The 20342-nt window shown below is 34.3% G+C and overlaps 1 protein-coding gene across 1 annotated transcript; it reads left to right on the top strand.

Annotated features, from left to right (window-relative positions):
* Positions 1–396: 396 nt before the first annotated feature.
* On the top strand, positions 397–11428 carry cd5 (CD5 molecule). Its single transcript, XM_008418831.3, has 6 exons — positions 397–3483; positions 5341–5718; positions 8604–8735; positions 8869–8919; positions 10485–10544; positions 11082–11428. Exons 1-6 carry the CDS (start codon positions 3429–3431, stop codon positions 11147–11149), a joined length of 744 nt encoding a protein of 247 aa, XP_008417053.2. The 5' UTR covers positions 397–3428; the 3' UTR covers positions 11150–11428.
* Positions 11429–20342: the final 8914 nt, after the last annotated feature.

Raw genomic sequence — 20342 nt, 5'->3', positions numbered from 1 at the left:
TCTTTATTCTGCGATTATTTCATTAAAGTTAATTAAAAAAAAGTATCAAAACGTGTTTTAGGGCTTCAGCTAACGATTATTTTAGTCTTGATTATGTTGATAATTAGTCGAGTAATTGGGTATCGGTAATTGCACATTCTGCCGATTTTTCTCAGTTTTGACATTTCAAACTCAAATTTCTTTTTTCTTCTGGAAAATTTGTGAATTGAAAATTTCAAATTTTATTTATTTTTCTAGAAAATCTTTGTTTTCTTCCCTGTTTGTTTTTTTTGCAAAATTTCTCAGACTAATTTCTTAAAATTTTATTTATTTTTTAGAAATTATTAAACTTTTCAAACTCAAAAATATATACAAAATTTCCTAGAACACATCTGAGATTAATCCAAAAACTTAAGCTTTTTTTCAATCAAATTTTTGACTTTTTAATTTCAGAAATTTTGTTTTTTCTAGAAAACTCCTGAGATTAATCTTATCCTTGCTTTATACAATATTAGATTTTATTGCTGACTCGAAGACCAAATCACATAAAATAAGAATACATACAAAGACTCCAAACCATTAAAACATTTAAAGTTTTTTAATAATGCAAATAATTCAAATCCTTTCTCTACATAAGAAAATTAGCATTTTATTGCATAAAGTACAACATATAGCATGTGCAGAGGACACATCTACAGCTGAATAAATACTTAAAGCTCTTTCTGCTTCACTTAACATCAATACAGTTCAGGACTGATAGCAAAAGTAGCTTAATGGGATAATTTTACACAATTTGAACCAGATGAAGCTGAAACTACGACGCCTGAGGAGTTCTGCGTAGAACATATTTACAGGTTTTGTACGAACAAGAAGTCTCACTTTGAAATAAATTGTAGGTGGGGAATTTTTCTTTAAAACATGTTTGTCTTTCATTCAGAGTAACTAGTTTTACTCAAGTCAGAGTAGCGATACTTCACAACAATATTCACCAAGTAAAAGTAAAAAGTACTCCTAAATGTACTCCCCCCACCCCTAAAAGTTACTTTAGTAAATGTAACTGAGTAAATGTCACTATCTACCTCAGGTTTCCTGAAGAACTTGTCCTGGTCTCGGACAAAACCAAAGTTCTTCACATTCGCATTAAAACACACAACAGATTTATAATTATGTTTAGGCTTTAGGACACTGATTGATTGATTGGTTTCTTAAGTAACCAGTCAATCAATCCATCATGTTTGTTACATTTTGTTCACTGCCATCGTTAAAAACATCAAAGGAAGTCAAATATATTGATCAATGTTTCATTGATTACGGCTCAGAAGTAACTCCAAACAGCTGGGTTTTTAGTATAGATCTAAAGGAACTCAGTGTTTCAGCAGTTTTACAGTTTTCTGGAAGTTTATTCCAGATTTGTGGTGCATAGAAGCTGAATGTTGTTTCTCCATATTTGGTTCTGGTTCTGGATGCAGAGCAGAACCAGAACCAGAAGACCTTTAATGTATTTTGGTGCTAAGCTGTTCAGAGATTTATAAACTAACAGTATTTTAAAGTCTAAAAATACTCCTAAAAGACTTTTTTTTTCTAAAAAGTTACTCCAGTAACTAACAGAGTAAATCTAACTAGTTACCGTATTTTCCGCACTACGAGGCGCACCTAAAAACCTTAAATTTCCTCAAAAACAGACAGTGGGCCTTATAATCCGGTGCGCCTTATATATGGACCAATATTGAGCCACAACAGGTCTAGCAACTACGGTAAGCAGCCGCGGACTTCATTTTCGCCTGTAGAAGAAGAAGTACGTGGTGCATGCTGGGATAGTTGTCAGAACGCTGGTTTGTAATCTATTAATAAAGTGACTAACCTATCTATCTACCGACCATCTAGAATCAGGTCGTCTGCAGGTCATTTAGCACCACGTTCTCCACCATCATGCTGTGCGCGAACTGAGAAGGGTGACCATCGTCCGGCCACGCCCCGGCCCAGTCGCGGAAGGCTGTCCTCACCGACCCGAGTCAGACTGTTTTGTTGACATTCCCTTTAGTGCAGCTCCATCTAGTGGATGCATAAAGTAACTCCAGCCTCTACTGCAGCCTCTATTCTATGCGCCCTATAATGCGGTGCGCCTTATATATGAAAAAAGTTTTAAAATAGGCCATTCATTGAAGGTGCGCCTTATAATTCGGTGCACCTTATAGTGCGGAAAATACGGTACTATCCATATCTGTGTATGACACAATGTATGATACATTGGTCCTTTAATCCTGGAAATGTCCTTCATGTGGTAGAAGGCCGACTTTTTAAGCGTGTTTATGTGGCTCTGAAGGTCCAGGTCCATCACTACATCCAGATTTCAGGCCTGATCATGAGTTTCTACACTGCAAAAAAAGAGAATGAAGCCTCAACTTAAAAAAAAAATAGAAAATGTGCTACATGTAGTCAAATTAAGTTTGTCAAACTTACTTTATTTACGTTTGTTTAACATGACAACTTAATAAAATTAATACACAGCTCTAGAGAAAATGAAGAGCCCACTGCCCTTAGAAAACCTCCTATTGATCCTGAGTTAAAACATTAGTATTGTTGTTTCTAAATGAATATGGACTTGTTTTCTTTGCATTATTTGAAATCTGAAAGCATTGCATCTTTTCTGTTATTTTGACTAAATATTAAATTTTTGCTTGGAATTTCAGCCAGATGTTGTCAGTAGTTCATAGAATAAAAGAACGATGGTCATTTTACGCAAACATATACCTATAAAGAGTAAAATCAGAGAAACTGATCATTTTAAGAGGGCTCTTCATTTTTTCCAGAGCTGTATTTACTTGAATAAACGTCCTTTGATTACTTGTAACAATTTTCTTTTTCTTTTTACAGTGTAGCTGAAGCTGACTCCGGATCGTTCCTCTTTAGGCCCAGAGATAATAACATTTTGGATCAGTTGTGTAACGGTTTAATTACAGCTAAAACATGTGCATGTGGGCGTGTATATTCGTAAAAACAAACTTTTAACATAAAGACATAAAATTATTTAGCTTTATCATTGTTCAGTACCGCTGTGATATTTTCAGTAAATCTGTGTTTCTGTACACCTTCTGGCACACCAACATGCTGAAAGTACTTAGATTAAAGTAACGTTTGTGTTCTCTGCCTTCTCCTATCTCTTCCTGCTTCCTACTCGTTCTTCGTCGTTTCTTACTTTCCCCACCCCTTTTTCACCCAATTTGCTTTGAAGAGAGGAAATCTGCTTTTCTGCAAAAGCTGCAGCCGCCATCTGTGGATGAAGTTCTTCACTGTATGGAGAAGGTGGCTGTGGGGGAGAGGAGGGTTTTTTGTTTTTTGCAGCTCTGCATCATTTCCTTTCTCATCACTTCTGCTGTTGTTGGCGTGTCAACCTGAACTGAGCTGTTTGTTCTCCTACGTTTATCTTATTCATCCACTTAATCCCTTCTATGATGGATCTGAGCGCCGTTGTGATCATCGTGGCCCTTTCTCTTGTGTCTGCAGGTGAGTTGGTTTGTACAAAATGTTAAAATAAAATAGAAATAAGATTATTAGAATGGTAAGCTTCGGCTTTATGCTTGACTGAAATGTTTTTAAGACGATGGCGAAGGTAAGTGGCAGAAATCGTGTTTTTGTGAATGTTGGCTCAGTATATTTACATATACGTTCATTTGTACAATCATTTGTTCTGTGTTAAAGAAAGCTGGATTTTTAACGAGGGTTTTTCAATTCAAGTTTAAATTTATAGACGGCCTAAGTCTAGCTTTCATATTTTAGGTTTTTGACCCTAACATTTTGAGTTCACAGCAACAAGATTAGAGGAAATCATGACTCTGTAGCTCAGTCAGGAAGGAACAGACTTAGGAAGGAACAGACTTAGGTTATTTAAACTGAAACTAATAGATATTGTACGTCTAATTATGTATAGATCAATAACCTCTTTCTGTTGGTCTTGTTACAGCGCCAAATTTACTACAGGAACTTTGCACATGTTAAAACTCAACCCTCGTACTAATGTCACGTTTGCACCTCAAAGTATTTTAACTGCAACCTGCTAAACTGTGATAGTATCAAACTGAGAGAGAAACAGAAACGCCGGGAGAAACTGATTTTAAAAACTGCAAAAGGGATTTAAAAAGTAATCTGATTAAAACAATTAGAACTGTATTCATTTTTTATTTTTATGGACTCGTCTACTGAAAAACAACCAATCCTGCAAAATATAACAAGACAAAAATGAACAGGAAACTATCTGAATAAGAGTCCAAACCCATAATCTAATGCACATTTTTAATCCAGTTTCAACATTTAGTCTAATTTCTTTCACATCTAACAGCAGTTACAGAGAATTTATCATCCTAAAATAAACCACAACCAGGTTTTACTCACATTTCACACCAGGTTTTATTCACATTTCATACAACAGACGAATCAAATTGATCTAATTTTCCAAAGGTATCAGTCAGGAGAAGATCTGAAAATCCACAGGATTACATATACCATGATACAGTGCAGATTGACATTAAGTATGTGAAGAGAATTTGGGGCAACAGTGACATTAGAAAAACTGAATGTTTCTCCAAAATTAGTCAAAAGACGACAGAAAGTGGGGAGTGAGACTCCCAAAACAAAAACAGAAACCCTGAAAGAGCTGCAAAACATTCTGGTTCTGTTCTATTTGCATATTTGAAGTACGAAGTGGGTTAAAGTGGTTTATCCCTGCATAAACCAGAAAGTTTATGCAGGGATAAAATATTCTACAAGCTTGTTCAAGCGAATTGAATATTAGTAGGAACATGTGGTAGTGGCAGAGTCATGCTCTGGGGTTGATTCCTTTTACTTGCCACTGGGATTTTTTGTTCAAGTTGGAAGCAGAATTGTGAGTAAGTTTGACAAACCAGACAGATATCATTCTCCACAGAGTCCCAGCACTCCATCCTGCTGCATCCTTCGTGCACAAAGCAGCATTATTATATATCCTTCCTCCATAACGGTTTACATCCCAGCTGCTATTTTCATCATAATAACATCCCTGTTGTGCAGTGTTATTTTCTTATGTTGTATATTTGCCAATCCTGTACAGTTGGATATTGTTTACCTCAGTTTGAATATGTATGTTAAACTTTGATTTGCTGTTGTTGCATCTGAATTTCCCCGCTGTGATTAATAATTAAGGATATTTCTATTCTAGACCTCACACTGCTCCTTTATTGTGGAACATTTTCAACATTGATCTAAACAACAGGGAACAATTTATCCTGTACATTTGAGTTTTACTGATGGTTGTGTGAGAAAGGATTCCTCCAAAGCTTCTCTAACTTAATATTTTAAACTTTTGTTTTGTTTGTGTGTTTTTTATAGTGAGTAGTCAGGACAACTCAAGTACAATCAGCCCAAACACTTCTACAGTCTGCTCCTGTGCATCTGCAGCTCCTACTTCCAAACCCGACAGCCTTTCCATCACAGTGGGCATTCTCAACGTCATTTGGACAGAAACATGCGCAGGGACTGTCCAGCTGGTTCCGTATCATAGCTTCAACAACACTTCCCTGAATGTCAGTTATAGCTCAAAACAACACGTCTCCGAGATTCTTCAAAATGTTTGTAAGGACAGAAAAGGCTGTGAATATGAACCAATATGGCTCCATCCGGGTACCGAAGCGGAGAAATGCTACATGATTCATGCTAACGGAGCTAACGAAACGTCCGACTGCAAGACAATCAGAGTCGAGTGCAAAGGTTGGTGCCAACAACATTCTACACATGACAACCCGAGTTAGGCAGATACATTTACTCAGTTACATTTGGTAACGTTTTTGGGAAGAAAATATACTTTTAGGAGGAATATGTTTACTACTGAACTTTTTTATTATGAAGCGTTTCTACTCTTACATGAGTAAAATTTCTGAACTCTATTCACTGAATGAAAAACAAACAAAAAGTCACCAGACTGACACCTGAAGTTTTTAATTTTGTTGTTGTTTAAAGAAACTGATTTGGAAAAATGTTTCTTTTTCATAATTTTGTAATTTTGTAATTATTTTAATTTTGGTCCTTAAAATATATAAACATAACTTTATATTTTTGGTTCATTTGATGATGTTATGTTTTAGATATTAAATAATTGATCGTTTGATCAGTTACTCAGTATTTAACAAACTTTTCAACAAATACTTTTTTACTCTAAGTATTTTCTTGGACGGCTACTTTCTACTTTTACTTGAGTAAAAATATAAAGTACTACTCTTACTACAGTACAATTTTTGGGTACTCTACCCACCTCTGATTATATCTGTGTTTAAGAAAGTTGATTCAGTGCACTCTAAAACTTCCTTAGCTCCCATTTTGTCTGACTTATGTTAGGAATCTTGGTGTTATCTTTCATAGCTGTTTAAAATTAGCTAAGTTGTTAAATTAAGTTTGGCCACCTGTTAAATCTTATTTTTGTTTAAAAGTTGTTTTATAAAAAGTGGTTTTTACATGTTTGTTAAAATCACTATTATGTTGCGACAATATAATATAAGACAGATAATCTGTGATAAACCTCCCAGTACCAACTAGAGCAGTGTTTCCCAACCCTGGTCCTCAGGCACACTGTCCTGCATGTTTCAGATGTTTCCCTGCTTCAACACACCCCATTTAAATGATTGCAGTTCAGAAAAAGCTTGTTAATCAGCCATCATTTGAAATCACGTGTGTTGAAGCAGGGAAATACCTAAAACATGCAGGGCAGTGTGTCTCGAAGACCAGGGTTAAAAAACACTGAACTACAGGAATACACCACTCAGTCAGAAACAACCAGTCAGGGTCAGGAGGAGGGTCTTAGCGCTGTCAATCACTCTTACCCGCTGGTTCACTATAACAAAGCCTGCCACGAATACTAAGGCTAGTTAGCATAGCCACCAATGACAGTGGGAAATTGTTTTTCTATAACAGTAAATTGTTTCTCCACAGCTTATATTTAGCAGCGAGTACACAAGAATGATTGACAGCATTAAGACCCTCCCCTTGGCTCTAATTGGTTGTTTTTGGTCAGGAGCGATGTATTTCTTCACTCCAGTCTTTTCACAGATTATCTGTCTCATATTATACAGTCAGAACATAACAGTTTTAACAAAAATGGAAACATTTTTTAAAAATATGTTTACATGCTGCAACTTTAAGGATTTTGAAGGAATTATTCATGCCTTTATTACATCGATATTGGATTATTGTACCTCATTATATAAAGGCATAAGTAAATCCCTAATTCAGCTTATTGGCCTGTTTTGTACTAGCTGCCTGTTTTGTTTTGGATAGATTCCTTTAATGACTTATAAAGATTTAAATGGATTGGTCCCTTCTTATCTTCAGGATCTTTTGAAATTACACTTACATGCAAATTCACCCTGCTTTTAAAAGTGCTATATAAACAAGTAGAGTACCCAAGAATTGTACTGAAGTAAGAGTAGCAATACTTCAACATATTTTTATTTAAGTAAAATTAAAAAGTAGTCGTCCGAGAAATCACTCAAGTACAGAGTAACTGATCAAAATATCAGTCATTTAATATTTAAAAATTACTAGTCAGTTGGACCAAATAGGTTTGTCACAATAAGCAATAAATCAATTTATAATGCGATTGCATGATAAATTAAAACAAACTCAATAATTTCCATTTGCGTGATTTATCATTTTTCCTCTTTTCTCTCTTTCTACTAAAACTGGATGATAAAAATCTTCATTCTGGTGTTTTGGTCTCAGTAGGTCATTTTTTGAAGGGCAGTTTTGTTTACAGACACTTCATAATTAATTTTATTTGTTGTTTGTGTTATTTTGTTAAGTAATTTTGCACATTTAAAATGCCTTCTAGATCAAATGTAAAATATTTTTTAAAATTTAAAGTTTATTGATCCGTAATGATGTGTTCTTGAATTACATCATTAACATTATCTTACTGGAAAATGTTCTCAAAACTACAATATTATCGTTTATTGCAATAGCTTCTGGGACAATTTATCGTCCAGCAAAATGTGTTATTATGACAGGCTTCAGACAAAAGTATAAAGTTAAGTGGAAATTTTGGTATTTTAAAAATGACAATAATTTATAAAGTAACAAAAAAAAAAAAAATCAGGAAAAAGAAAAATTTCCCAAATTGGTTTCTTTCAATAAAAAACTTATGAAAATTCAATAGGAACTGCTGCTGTGTGAGTGTGTGTGTGTGTGTGTGTGAGCGCGTGCGTGCGTGTGTGTGTGTCTCTGCGTCTGGTGAATGTTTGGTTGAATCATTTTTGTTTTTCATTTAGTGGGAAGAAAATCCAGAAATTTGAATCAAGTAAGAATAGAAATACTTTATAGTTCAATTACTCAACTAAAAATAAAAAGTACAATATGGTAGAAATACTCTTAAAAGTAAATTTATTCCAAAAAGTTACTCAAGTAAATGTAATTAGTTGCTACTCACCTAAATAAACTTGACATTAACATACTGGTGAATTTTTCATACAAGTCTGTCTAAATGACTTTATTTAAACCCCGCTGAAGGCATGCTGTTCATGATTGGTAAAGTTCGTTCCTTCCTTACTTTACATGATGTTATCATTAAGACTTTAGTTAGAGAATAATTTCTGTTTTGTCTCCAGTTGAGAAGCTCCCAGATTTTGAGGGTCAGCTGACGGCCTGTAAGGTGGTGATAGCTTTGCTCAGCATCGTCCTCCTGGTCCTTTTGTTAATGCGCTTCACCAAACCCACCGTCATGGCCCTCCAGAAGAGATGTGAGTACACACACATTACTCATACTTCGAATCCTATTTAGCTAACCTTGTATTCAAAAAAAGAGGAGTTGTGAAACATGCCGGTTCGCCAGCGAAATATGTGGGTTTAACGGCGCAAAATTACTGTTTTCAGTATCAGACAGGAGGCAACATCGCTGGGTCGGGCCCACACAAAGTCACAGTGGTGAGTCACACACTTTTATTTTTACTGTTAACTGTTTGCTTAAAAATATCACATAAAGCATTTTTATCACCAACATATTGACACACTAGCACATAGCATATCTCTGTACCTTCATAACATCTCTGCAAGTATTTTTAGTGCAAATATATTGAATACATTTGAAATGAGACATAACTAACTTACAAGTAACTTTTCGGTACAATATAGGATCTTGTTTTAAGTCAGTAATGCCTTAAAATTGGTGAAAAGTGTAGTTTTAAGTGAAATAATCTACCAATGGAATAAGCAACTTTCCTTATAACAAAAAAAATATTTTAGAACAGGAAATAAAAACACACATGTAACATTCAAAGATTATCACACATAACTGAAACATTACTTTGCAGCAAAAATTTAAATATGCCTAACAAGAGAGAAAATCAAGTTGGTGGTTAACATCAGTTCAGTGGCTTCAACCCTTATGTATTAAATAAAATACATTAAATATCCTAAAAAAACTACATAGCAATGGCTCCCAATGAGCAGCTAAAACATACAACATTAATTATAATAGCAGTTAAAACATATACAAAACATGGCAAAATTACACTTGAAACCCCATATATAATTAAAATTGTCTAAAATATATGTTCAAATATAATAGTTGTAAAGAAAGCATAGAGCTTATCCTAACACATGCGGACGGCATGTTAACAGACAGCAACAGAAAAAAGGGTCGTAACTGTCGGTTACTGGTTGCTACGGTAACCACCAACTGCCAAGAGCAGCGTAACATAACAGCAAAAACAACATGTCTGGAGAAAATATATTTTTGACAATATAAAATGAATTTGAAGAATAAATGAACAAATTTTGACAAACTCCACATCCACACGGTGGGCCATAAGTTTCCCTACACAGAAAAAAAAACATTCTGTATTGGACAGCCGTTGTTATTTTTGTGGGACTTTGTGTAATCGCTGCACGCCTTGGACCACTTTGTGGTTGATCTGCAACATTTCCAGTTTTCTGAAACTTGCAAATAAGTTTTGCTATAGTGTCGTGTGTGATGCTTGTTCCATTTTTTCTTTTGCGCAACCATGCGACTTCTTCTGGATCCAGCCATCTGTATAATTTCGATTCTTTGCTCTTTTGTCAAACGCATCTTCTTGGGTATCTGAAATATAAAAGAAATATACATTTTACATTCTCCTGTGTATGGAAACTTATAGCCCACCGTGTGGAACATTGTTAAAACAAAACCTTGCGACGTTTAGTTCTACGTTATTTTACCTAAAACCTCCTGAAGCAGCAGTTAAATTCTCCTATTTGTTTAAAAATCAAGTTTATGTGACTTAAGTGTCATATTTGAAATTTTGATTTTAAACAGACACAAATAATGTAGTGTGCATTTTAATATTTTTTACAAAACAGATTCACTTTAAAATACACACATTTAGTTGACTATATATTTATTTTTAAATAAATAGAGGGTAATAATTATATGTCATTCTAAGGGGTTGTCAGGTTGCCTATTTAAAAATGTACATTACATTTTTGATTTGCCTTCTTCTGTTTCCTAACAGTTTCCTACCATCGAGGGAAAAGTGTCGCTAAGAACGAAGATGAAGAGAAAAGATTTTCAGGTAACCTGATATTATGTCACAAGGTGCCAGCAGAAAGTTTTCAGACCAAACGTCATATTTTAGATTTTGTTCTGTTCTGTTTGTCATTTTACTATACGTATAATCACTGTGGAAATATTTCTGCACATACAGAAAATATATAGTTTTTTTAATAGCTACAAATGGAGAACTTTGTTTTTACAATATCTCTGGTTTGCTTTACTTGTTTTTTATTTACTCCAGTAAAAGTAGTGACACTTCATAAAATTCCTCAAGTAAAAGTAAAAAGTATATTGCAGTAAATCTCCTCCAAAAAGTTACTCAAGAAAATGTAACTGAATAAATGCAATTAGTTACTACCCATCACTGAAGATAATAAGTGAATTTCTTATAAATAAAGCATCAAGAGTTTAGCTTCATTTGCTTCATTTGTTCTTTAACCGATTTCTTGCCTATAATCAAAACCTGTAATAAACTTTCTGTTGGCGCTTTGCTGTAAGTAAAATATTATCTCATCTGAAATTTGTTTTAATCCGCCTCCACTTTGTGCCTGAACAGCTCTGGAGCGTCTGACAGTCGGCGGCGGCAGCAGCCCGTCGTGTAACAGAAACTCCTACAACTACTAGCCTGCAGCAGGATCCTCCATCTTCATATCCACGAGTGTCTTTCTCTCCGTGCTGAAGATCTGTGTTCAAATGTGAAGCTCTAGATTGTACCTGTGTGTAGAAAAATCTGCCTACGCTTGTCAAATGAATTACCATGATTTGCATCACACACAAACATCATTGTAATATTATAGTATGATTTTATTCTGTTTGTAAATTGGACCTGTTTGTCTTGTAAAGTATCTTGAGTTGACATTTGTTGTGGTGTGACACTGTACAAATAAACTAATATTAATTTTATCTGCTTAGTTGGGCAGTTTCTAATTCTTAAAATTTGTCATATTTTTATCAAAGCAAAATGTTATATAAGAAAATTGAAATGTTAACAATTAAATGTAATAATTTTTGAAGGATCCAAACTGCAGTAATTCAACTAGGGATGCAACATTTATGGTAGCTATAAAAAGTTTGCACACAGTTGAAATGCCAGGTTTTCAAGAAGGAGACTGATAAACAATTTCCACAATTAATGAATCGTGTCCTGTACAGGACAACTGAAAAACAGAAATCTTTGAAACATATTGAAATCATCTACTGTGACTGCTTTAAAAATTTAAAAAGAAAATAAGAATTCAAGAGTACAATTTCTTTGTCTTCTTGAGGCCAATTTAAGTCCATTATTCTTTAATTATGTATTTTTAAAATATCTTTATTAGTTGGTTTTAAGAACTTATGTCAGTTTCACATTATTTCAACAACCAAAACGGATTTTTTGTCTTTTAATGTAATGGCATGGTAGCAACATGTAGCCCTGAGAAGCTTGCTGCAATTAGTGTAATTTTCGTTGATGCTTTTATTTTGAAATGTAGCCGGAAGTTATCTCGGAAGGAGAAATTATGGTGACGCCGCTAATGTCGGACTGGCAAACACGAACGCTACCTGCCTGCTATTGTTATATCGAAGTGCTAAAAGTGTAACCGAGCCCCCAAGTCTTCCGATAACAACAGCGAGTTCGTGAAACTAAATAAATAAACGAAAGTCCGATGCCAGAGAGGTAAGCTAGCAATATTTTTTAAAAAGAAAAAATTCGAATGACACACATTCATTCCGTCCGTTGCTCTTGAGAAATATCTGCAGACATGTGATACTTGCTTTAACTCTAGTGCGTGCGAAGACTGAGGCAAATGATACAAGTAATACGGGTCTGGGGTCGGTTGGACTCCATTTGTAAACACAAGGGTTAAGCCGTAGCGAACAACGGCCATTGTGGATAGAAAAAAAATGGAGTAAATTCCCGCCAAAAAAATAAAAAATTTGAAATTAATCTCGGAAATTTCTTTGAAAAATCTTTGACATTTCTGATTTTGAAAAGAAGATTAAGATAAATACCAGATTATTTTTTAGAAAAAAAATAACATTTTTTACTTTTGAAACTCAAAAAAATTCTGAGTTGTTGGCAAAATTTTACTCCTTTTTTATTATTTGTATGTACAATGACCCAACACCGTCGTAATAGCTTGACCATAAGAAAACAATGTTAAGACTGGATTGGCCTTGGTGGCCATGAAAGCAACGGCCTTGTCTTAATTTGACATTCAGGTTTATGCCTCTTCCATCCAAAGAGCGCTTCATGCTGAATCCCACACACACATCTTAAATCTTCCTGTTATTGGATGTTAGGTTTAAACACCAGTCACTGAAAAATTAGACAGTAAAAGGGTTTCAGAGAATTTTTTTCTAAATTCAGTTAACTCTAAAGCTTGTTTAAAGCTAAAGTGAAACTGACGAAACAGCTGTATGTGGTTTTTGTGTTTTTTGTTGCTCTGCCGTGGTTTTGGTGAATACATTTAGTTTTCCATTCTCTGCTTCTGTTTATTTCCTCATATTTTCTCAAATGCAGAATTTTATACTTAAATGTAACTGAGTACACTGCAAAAACACAAAATCTTAAGTATTTTTGTTTACTTTCTAGTCCAAATATGTTAGATCACTTGACATGAGACTTACAAGAGTCTTTCTAGGAAGATCTAGGAGATTGTTTTACGCCAATAATTTCTTAATATTAGTGAAGAAGTACCAGTTCTAGCAGATTATTTCACTAATAGAAAAAATATTTTGTTATAAGTGTAGGAATCTGCCAGTACATTAACATATAATATTAAGGAATTATTTACTTAAACCAAGCTCCTATGTTTTGCTGAAAAGTTACTTGCAAATTAGTTTTGTCTTATTCTAGTGTACTAAACTATTTACACTAGAAACTAGTCAAGAAATATTTTGCTGTGTAACTAACCCAACTCTGGTCATGAGAAGATAGATACTCGAGTACTGCAAAGAAATGTAAAGGGTGTGGAAAAAAACATGAAGAGATCCTAAGAAGAACTGAGCTAAAGTAAATCATGCGGATCAAAAAAATAAAGAGGTAAAACCAATACTTTCCTGGAGATGGTTGTTCTGGTTAAAGCAAACATACAACTTAGTTCAGAATCAATTGTGTAAAGCAACTAATATTAAAATAGCAACACGCCCACACAGCACTCTAGCAGCTTGACCAAACTTGAGAAACATTTAATCGTTTTTCTGAAAGTCCACATGATGCAACTGCAAAGCCAATGATGCAGCAGCAGCATCACTAATGATGCTGCTGCAAACTGAACTGTTGCAGCAGTGGCATCTTCTGATACTACTGCAAGGTAAATTGCTGCAGAGGCATTTTATGCTGCGGCTGCTGCAAAATAAAGTGCGCTCTCCGCCATAGGACGTGAATGTAACATAATTTGAATAACCTATATTTCCTCACGAAGTAGATCATGTCATGTTGTTTGTTGCAAACAGCTTCATGGGCCAACTCATTTTAGAGTGTGTTTTCAAGTTTTTATTAGTTAAATATTAGTCTTAGTTTAAATTTTATTAGTCATAGTAGCCGTTTTTATTTTTTTCATATTTTGGTCAATTTTAGGTGCAAAATTCAAAAAGGTCAAAGTATCGAATTGTGATTATGTAAACATTGATTGAGTAATGAATACTCAAAAGAAGATGCCGTTTTCAAAAATGTACTCAACTGTTGTTGAACAACAACCGACTGGTGTTTTCTCCCTATTGAAAGGCTAATAAATAGATAAACATGCTTTGAATCTATTCAAAGTTTGAACCTGTTTTCCTATGAAAACAAAGGACATTATATGTATAAGTTCATTAAGTTTTAATTTTAAAAATGCATGCTATAGTTCCAGTTCGTTATAGTTTTTTTAATTACTGTTTTTATTTCTGTTAAAAAAGTTTTAATTTCAGTTTTTGTTATTTTATAATTATTAGTATTAAAAAATAGTAATAGTAATAGTATTATAGTTAACTATAATAGCCTTGATTCCCAGTAGTTGGAATACATGTTGTTCTCATCTGTTTGTAGCTCTGTTGACTTTATTTGGCTCAAATTTTGGATGAGGCTTGATGGTTAATTGGGAATTATGGAATTTTTAAATCTAAAAAACAGATTGTTTCCCAGTGCCTCTGCATGTTATCCCACATATTTCCCAGACTTTTCAGAAATGACTGTACGCACACCTAGAGACAGAAAATGAGACTTTTACAAATTGACATTCTCACATTTACAGTTATGAAAGAAGGGTAGGTGTAATTCACAAACTACCGACAATCGGATTCCCCCACATTTGAAAATGCAAAACTGACACAACTTCCAATGATGCAAAGGATACAAGAAGCACCCCCTGTGGTTTTTCCATTTAATAGACAAAGCTAACAAAATGTCACCCATAACGTCTGATCAGACCTTTTAGAGTCATCTAGAACCACAAGATTCAGAAAATAAAACTTCAGGAAGCATTTACAGTTCTGATTTCTATTAAGAAACGTGTTCAAACTTTGTTGGCATTTTCTGCTCAGTAACCAAACTACTATTAGCAATACAAGCCAGAAACTTTGAACAACTTTGAATTTTGTGGATTAATCCATTTGAACATTTACTGTTGTGGGTATTTCTCCATGAAAACCAACAATCTTAAAAGTGATCAAACTAAAGGCGACTATTAACGGTCATCGTTGGTTCGTTGGTCACCGCTGGTTTTTGCACAACAAAACAGGCAGACATTGACGCTGCTCTGTCATGTAGCTCAGCTGAATAAGCGCCATCAGGTAAAACTTCAAGATCTTTTAGAGTATTTACTTTTCAAATTAACTTAAGTAGCTTGTTGAGTGTTTATATTTCAAACCAGAAACCCACGCTGGACTCTGGACCGTTTCTCTTTCACGCTCTGGTATATCTCCGCCATCTTGATTCCTGTACCAACGGTGCCGCTGATGGAAAATGACCAGTGGCGCCCCCTGCTGGTTGGCGACCAAACTACAACACCAAAAGACTGTTTATGTGGAGGTTATCAGTTAATCGTTTGAAACAAATTTTAATCTAATAAACCGTTAATTGACAATCGTAAGAAGATGAATTATTTACATCCCTCACCATTGATTTACTGATATACAAACTGCCAGAAGTACAACTGATTTTATCACTTTCAAACATGTCAGTTGGATGAAATAATAAAACGACGTTAAAGGGAGGTAACATCCTCCCTTTAACCTCGTTTTATTATTTCATGTACACTTTCACAAGAGGTGTTAAGTTTATTCCTCTTTTTTCAGCCGATCAACATCCGTGTTACTCTAGAGACTCTGTGGTTGACGCTGTGAGTGGTTTCAGACCACCTCTTCAGCTCGTCAAGAGACAGCATCATCTTCATCATCACTCATGATCAGGTCAGGTGGATCAGTTGATAAACTGGGTTGATGTAGCCGCCAGAGTCCACCAGCATAACTTGATGTTGAATAGTCCAACTTAGAAAGTATTTTTAGATGTAGCGAGGTTAATATCAACAAATATTAACATTTTATTACATAAATAAAAACATTTCTGGTTTGGATCATTTTAAATTACTAACCAGCTTCTGATGACTTGGGATCCTCCACCTTTCAAAAGAGGAGTTTCTCTCCTTAGTTCAGCTAAAAAAAAAAAATCATGATTTTGAGCTGCTAACATTCCAACACAACTTAAAATTTTTAATGAAGTTTGCTCCATTAAATCTGTTATTTTTTTAAAGAACCCCAATTGTAATTCTATGTTTAGGTTTTGTAATAAAATCTCTGCTAAAAAAAGTATCAATACATCTTTATATAGGATGTTAATATTTGTTGAGACTGATGTAATAACTCAAAGAAAAATAGATCTGAACAATATTACTGGAACTTTTAGTGTCATTCTGTTGTGGAAACTCAATGCAATCATTCCATGAAAAAACTGCAAGTCGTCATGATATCTATTTTAAAAATACTTAGCTCTTTATTATTTTTAGCCAAAGGTATTAAGAGATATTGGGACCATTGTGGAAGGTCCAGAGACCCACCTATGGTCCCGGAACCACAGGTTGAAGACCCCTGGATTAGTTTTACCTGACAGAAAAGCGATTTCTTCACCACAATCTGACATTTTTCTGTCACAGGAAGAGGAAACTATAATAATAACCTCACAGAACTTCACTTCAAACAAATCAGACCGCTTCCTCTCCTTTTAATAACCTGCTAATCTGAAAATAAAAAACTATTTTTGACAAATGGATGAAAACTGTGATGTGCAAACTTTCCTTTACTCACACTGACTTTAAATGGTCCCAGCTGAATTACTATGAAGAAAAAAAGCATTAAACATTGCAACATTAAACATGTTGCAACGTGAATAACCATAAATTATGTCATCATCTACAATCTATGGAGATGCAGAATGAAACATTTTTAATTTTCCAAGACTAATCAACTGAACGCAGGTAACTATTTCAAAGCATATTTATCATCTGTCTTCATTTAAACATAAAATAAGATGTTAAAAGTATATTTAAATAACAGCTATTTTACTGACATTTTCTGGTGACATATTGTTTAATTTGAATTTAAATTTCTTTATGCTCATCGGTGCCATTTTCAAAACACATGAACAGAAAGAAAAGATTGTTATTCAAGAATATTTAATTCAAATTTATGGGGGAAAAGGGGAGAAAGTGAGACAGGAAGGTTGCTAGCAAGTGCAGATTGTGGTTTCCTTTGCCGTTGACGTCAGCTTCCTGTTTGTGTTAAATCGGGCTCAACCGAGGCGGCGTGTCCCTGTCTTCCATTCTCATTCTCAGCTGTCCTCATTTGCTCCGTTTTCCTTAATTTATGTTCATTCATAGAAAACAGTCGATACTATGAGCTTAAATCCAACAATGACACACGAGGAAGTTCAAAATTGGAACGTATTGATGAATTATTTGGAAGAATTGTTGCAGTTCTCTTTTAATTAACATTTTCTCCACTTCTCTCAGGTCTTTCAAGCCAAATATCAAAGAACATAAAGAGATGCCAATGTTACTCAAACACAAGACACAGAAAACAATACAAAATTTAATTGTGGTTCAATCTCAAAATTTCTATCTTGGACTCCTGTTTATTAAAGTTCAGCACTTATACGATCATATTACATAAGTAAACAAATAAAATATGTAAAAATTAATGTTTGATCAGTTAGAATATCTGTTCCAATGAGGTTTGTTTGAAAATAACCATTAAGCAGGTATTAAACACACTTTTCATTAAAACTAAAGTATGAAATGTTTACAAAAACTTTTTTTTTAACGTATTTGTTAGTACTGTCACCGTGTTGTGACAGTATAGTAATTGTGAAAAATCGTCTCCTCCACCTTCCTGAGCTACTATTGCTTTTGAAGAAATGCACCGCTCTGACAGAAATCAATCAGAGCCAGGAGGTTGGTCTTAGCGCTGTCAATCACTCTTGGGAACGTCCTGGTGAAACAATTTACTGTGACAGGAAAACAGTTTATCCACCATCGTCAGTGTCCATGCTAACTAGCGTTAGCATTCTGCTATGGGGAAGATTCTGGAAAGAGCAAGAGGGAGTGTGAGCATGATTGACAGCGCTAAGATCCTCCTCCTGGCTCTTGATTGGTTGTTTCTGGCTGAGCATTGAAAACAGAGAGGATTCCCTTTTTTTTTTTTTTTTTCAATTTATCTGTTTTATGTTATATGTGTATATGTGTATATATATATTATTTAGTATTAATCATTATTTATTTGTGCCATTATTAATCAACATTGGCAGGTTTCACAATTTTGTCAGAAAACATATTCTTCAAAAATAAAAGTATTTAACCCCACATTTCCTCATTAAAATTAGTTTTTATTTCTCTGATGTAAGATTCTGATTTTAATTTCTTCATTAGCTGTAAGCAGAAAATCCTAACTATCAGAAATAAAGATATCAGTGTGTGTAATTAAGCTGTATAATGTACTTGACAGGCTGTGCTCTTGACAAATTGTTGCTGAGAAAACAAAAATACTTACATTATTTTTAAAAAGTAACAGTGGTTTTGTGAAGATAATGGGAAAAAAAACAAGAAAAAAAATTACGTTGTGGCTTTTGCCTGTTGTTGACCCTTCCAGGCCACCATAATAATCTACTATACTCTTTTTAACTTATATATTATGAAGATTACATTCAAAGGAATATAAACACAACACAGATATGTAGGGTTTTATTTTGACACATTTTGTTTTGCTGCATTTCATTATAACTAATACTGATATTAAGAAGAGTCACGCTACACTTTAAGCTCAATTTATATAAAAGGTAAAGTAAACTAACTAATAAAAATATCACAAGATGTAGGCCTTTTCTCAGTAAAGTGTCCAAATTATAAAGATTTATCACAGTAAAGGTCACTTCTCTTATAGGAGATGCTGTAGTGAATATATACTAAAATATATTTAAGAAAATATGGAGTTATTATGACAAATTATTTCTATTTTTCTCCCATATTTTGAGTATTAATTTATCTGTGGAGCACTTTGCCACAGCTGTTGCTTTTCATAAGTAAAGTAGTTTTAACCATAGACATAATAAATGTCATAAATAAGAGTAGACCCCGCATTGGCTGCTCCGGCGGCCATCTTGGAGCGGTAGTCCCTCCTACTTTGCTCAATCAAAACAACAGAAGATGCCTCAGCACTGAGGGATATTGTTGTTCGGATCTATGGATTATTGATGTGAGGGCTCCACAGACAACATTTCACAAGTAATATGGGCATATTATTGTGTGTATATTGTGATTGGAATATTACTTTACTGTATTTATGTCCACTGGCGAGATACCAGCTAATATTAGCTACAGTGCTTGGTGTAATACGGGGTTCAGCCCCGCTATGAAGGCTAACTGAGATTCCGTAAATCTAAAAATATTAATTATTCTCTAACATTGACTTATATTCTCTAACATTGACTTATATTATCTGACACAATAGCCTATATTAGAAATTAAACAATGCAACACATATTATAAAACTTATGGGTTATAACATTCACCAGCAAAGTTTACACAGGTGGTAAAGACTATCCATCCATCCATCCATTTTCTTGACACCATTGTCCCTCAGTGGGGTCGGGAGGGTTGCTGGTGCCCATCTCCAGCTAACGATCTGGGCGAGAGGTGGTAAAGACTATTATTATGTAATTCTTTCACTAGTAAGAGGAAGAAGAGAGAGATATCTTTAAAGAGAGACAGTTTCACTGCAGCACGGATTAATCTCACATCGGATTTTCAACTGAATCTCAAGCTACAACTCGTCGGCAGGGAAAATAAATATATATATATGTGTGTGTGTGTGTGTGTGTGTGTGTGTGTGTATGTACATACATATAAACATGTATCCAATATATATTATTCAGTATTAATCATTATCTATTTGTGTTTGTATAGTTATATAAATATGTATTATTATAATACATTATACACACAGCCGTTCGTAATAAATTATTCACGGCTGTGTGCTTAGTAATATCCTCATCATACATCGATATCAGAATATTCCATTCCTATTCTATTGTTATAGCCACTAATCATATTTAAATATGCAGAACTATGTATTAAAAACGTACTTAAATAATACAATTGTTTATAAATGTAGGTTTGATAGATGTTTGAATATAGTTCCCAGTAACAAAAAAACGTGTTATGATTGATTAAATGCGCTGATATGTCATTTTGCCTGCTAAACACATAAGGCTGAGTGGAGTGGTCTACCGCTCCAAGATGGCCGCCCTAAATCTCGTCAGCAACAATAGGCGAGAGCGGTCCATGAGGCGTCTATCCTTATATTA

This window comes from Poecilia reticulata, chromosome 1 (assembly GCF_904066995.2).
Source record: "Poecilia reticulata chromosome 1, P_reticulata-male-v2, whole genome shotgun sequence".
Taxonomy (NCBI): domain Eukaryota; kingdom Metazoa; phylum Chordata; class Actinopteri; order Cyprinodontiformes; family Poeciliidae; genus Poecilia; species Poecilia reticulata.
This window is presented reverse-complemented; position numbering and strand designations above follow the sequence as displayed.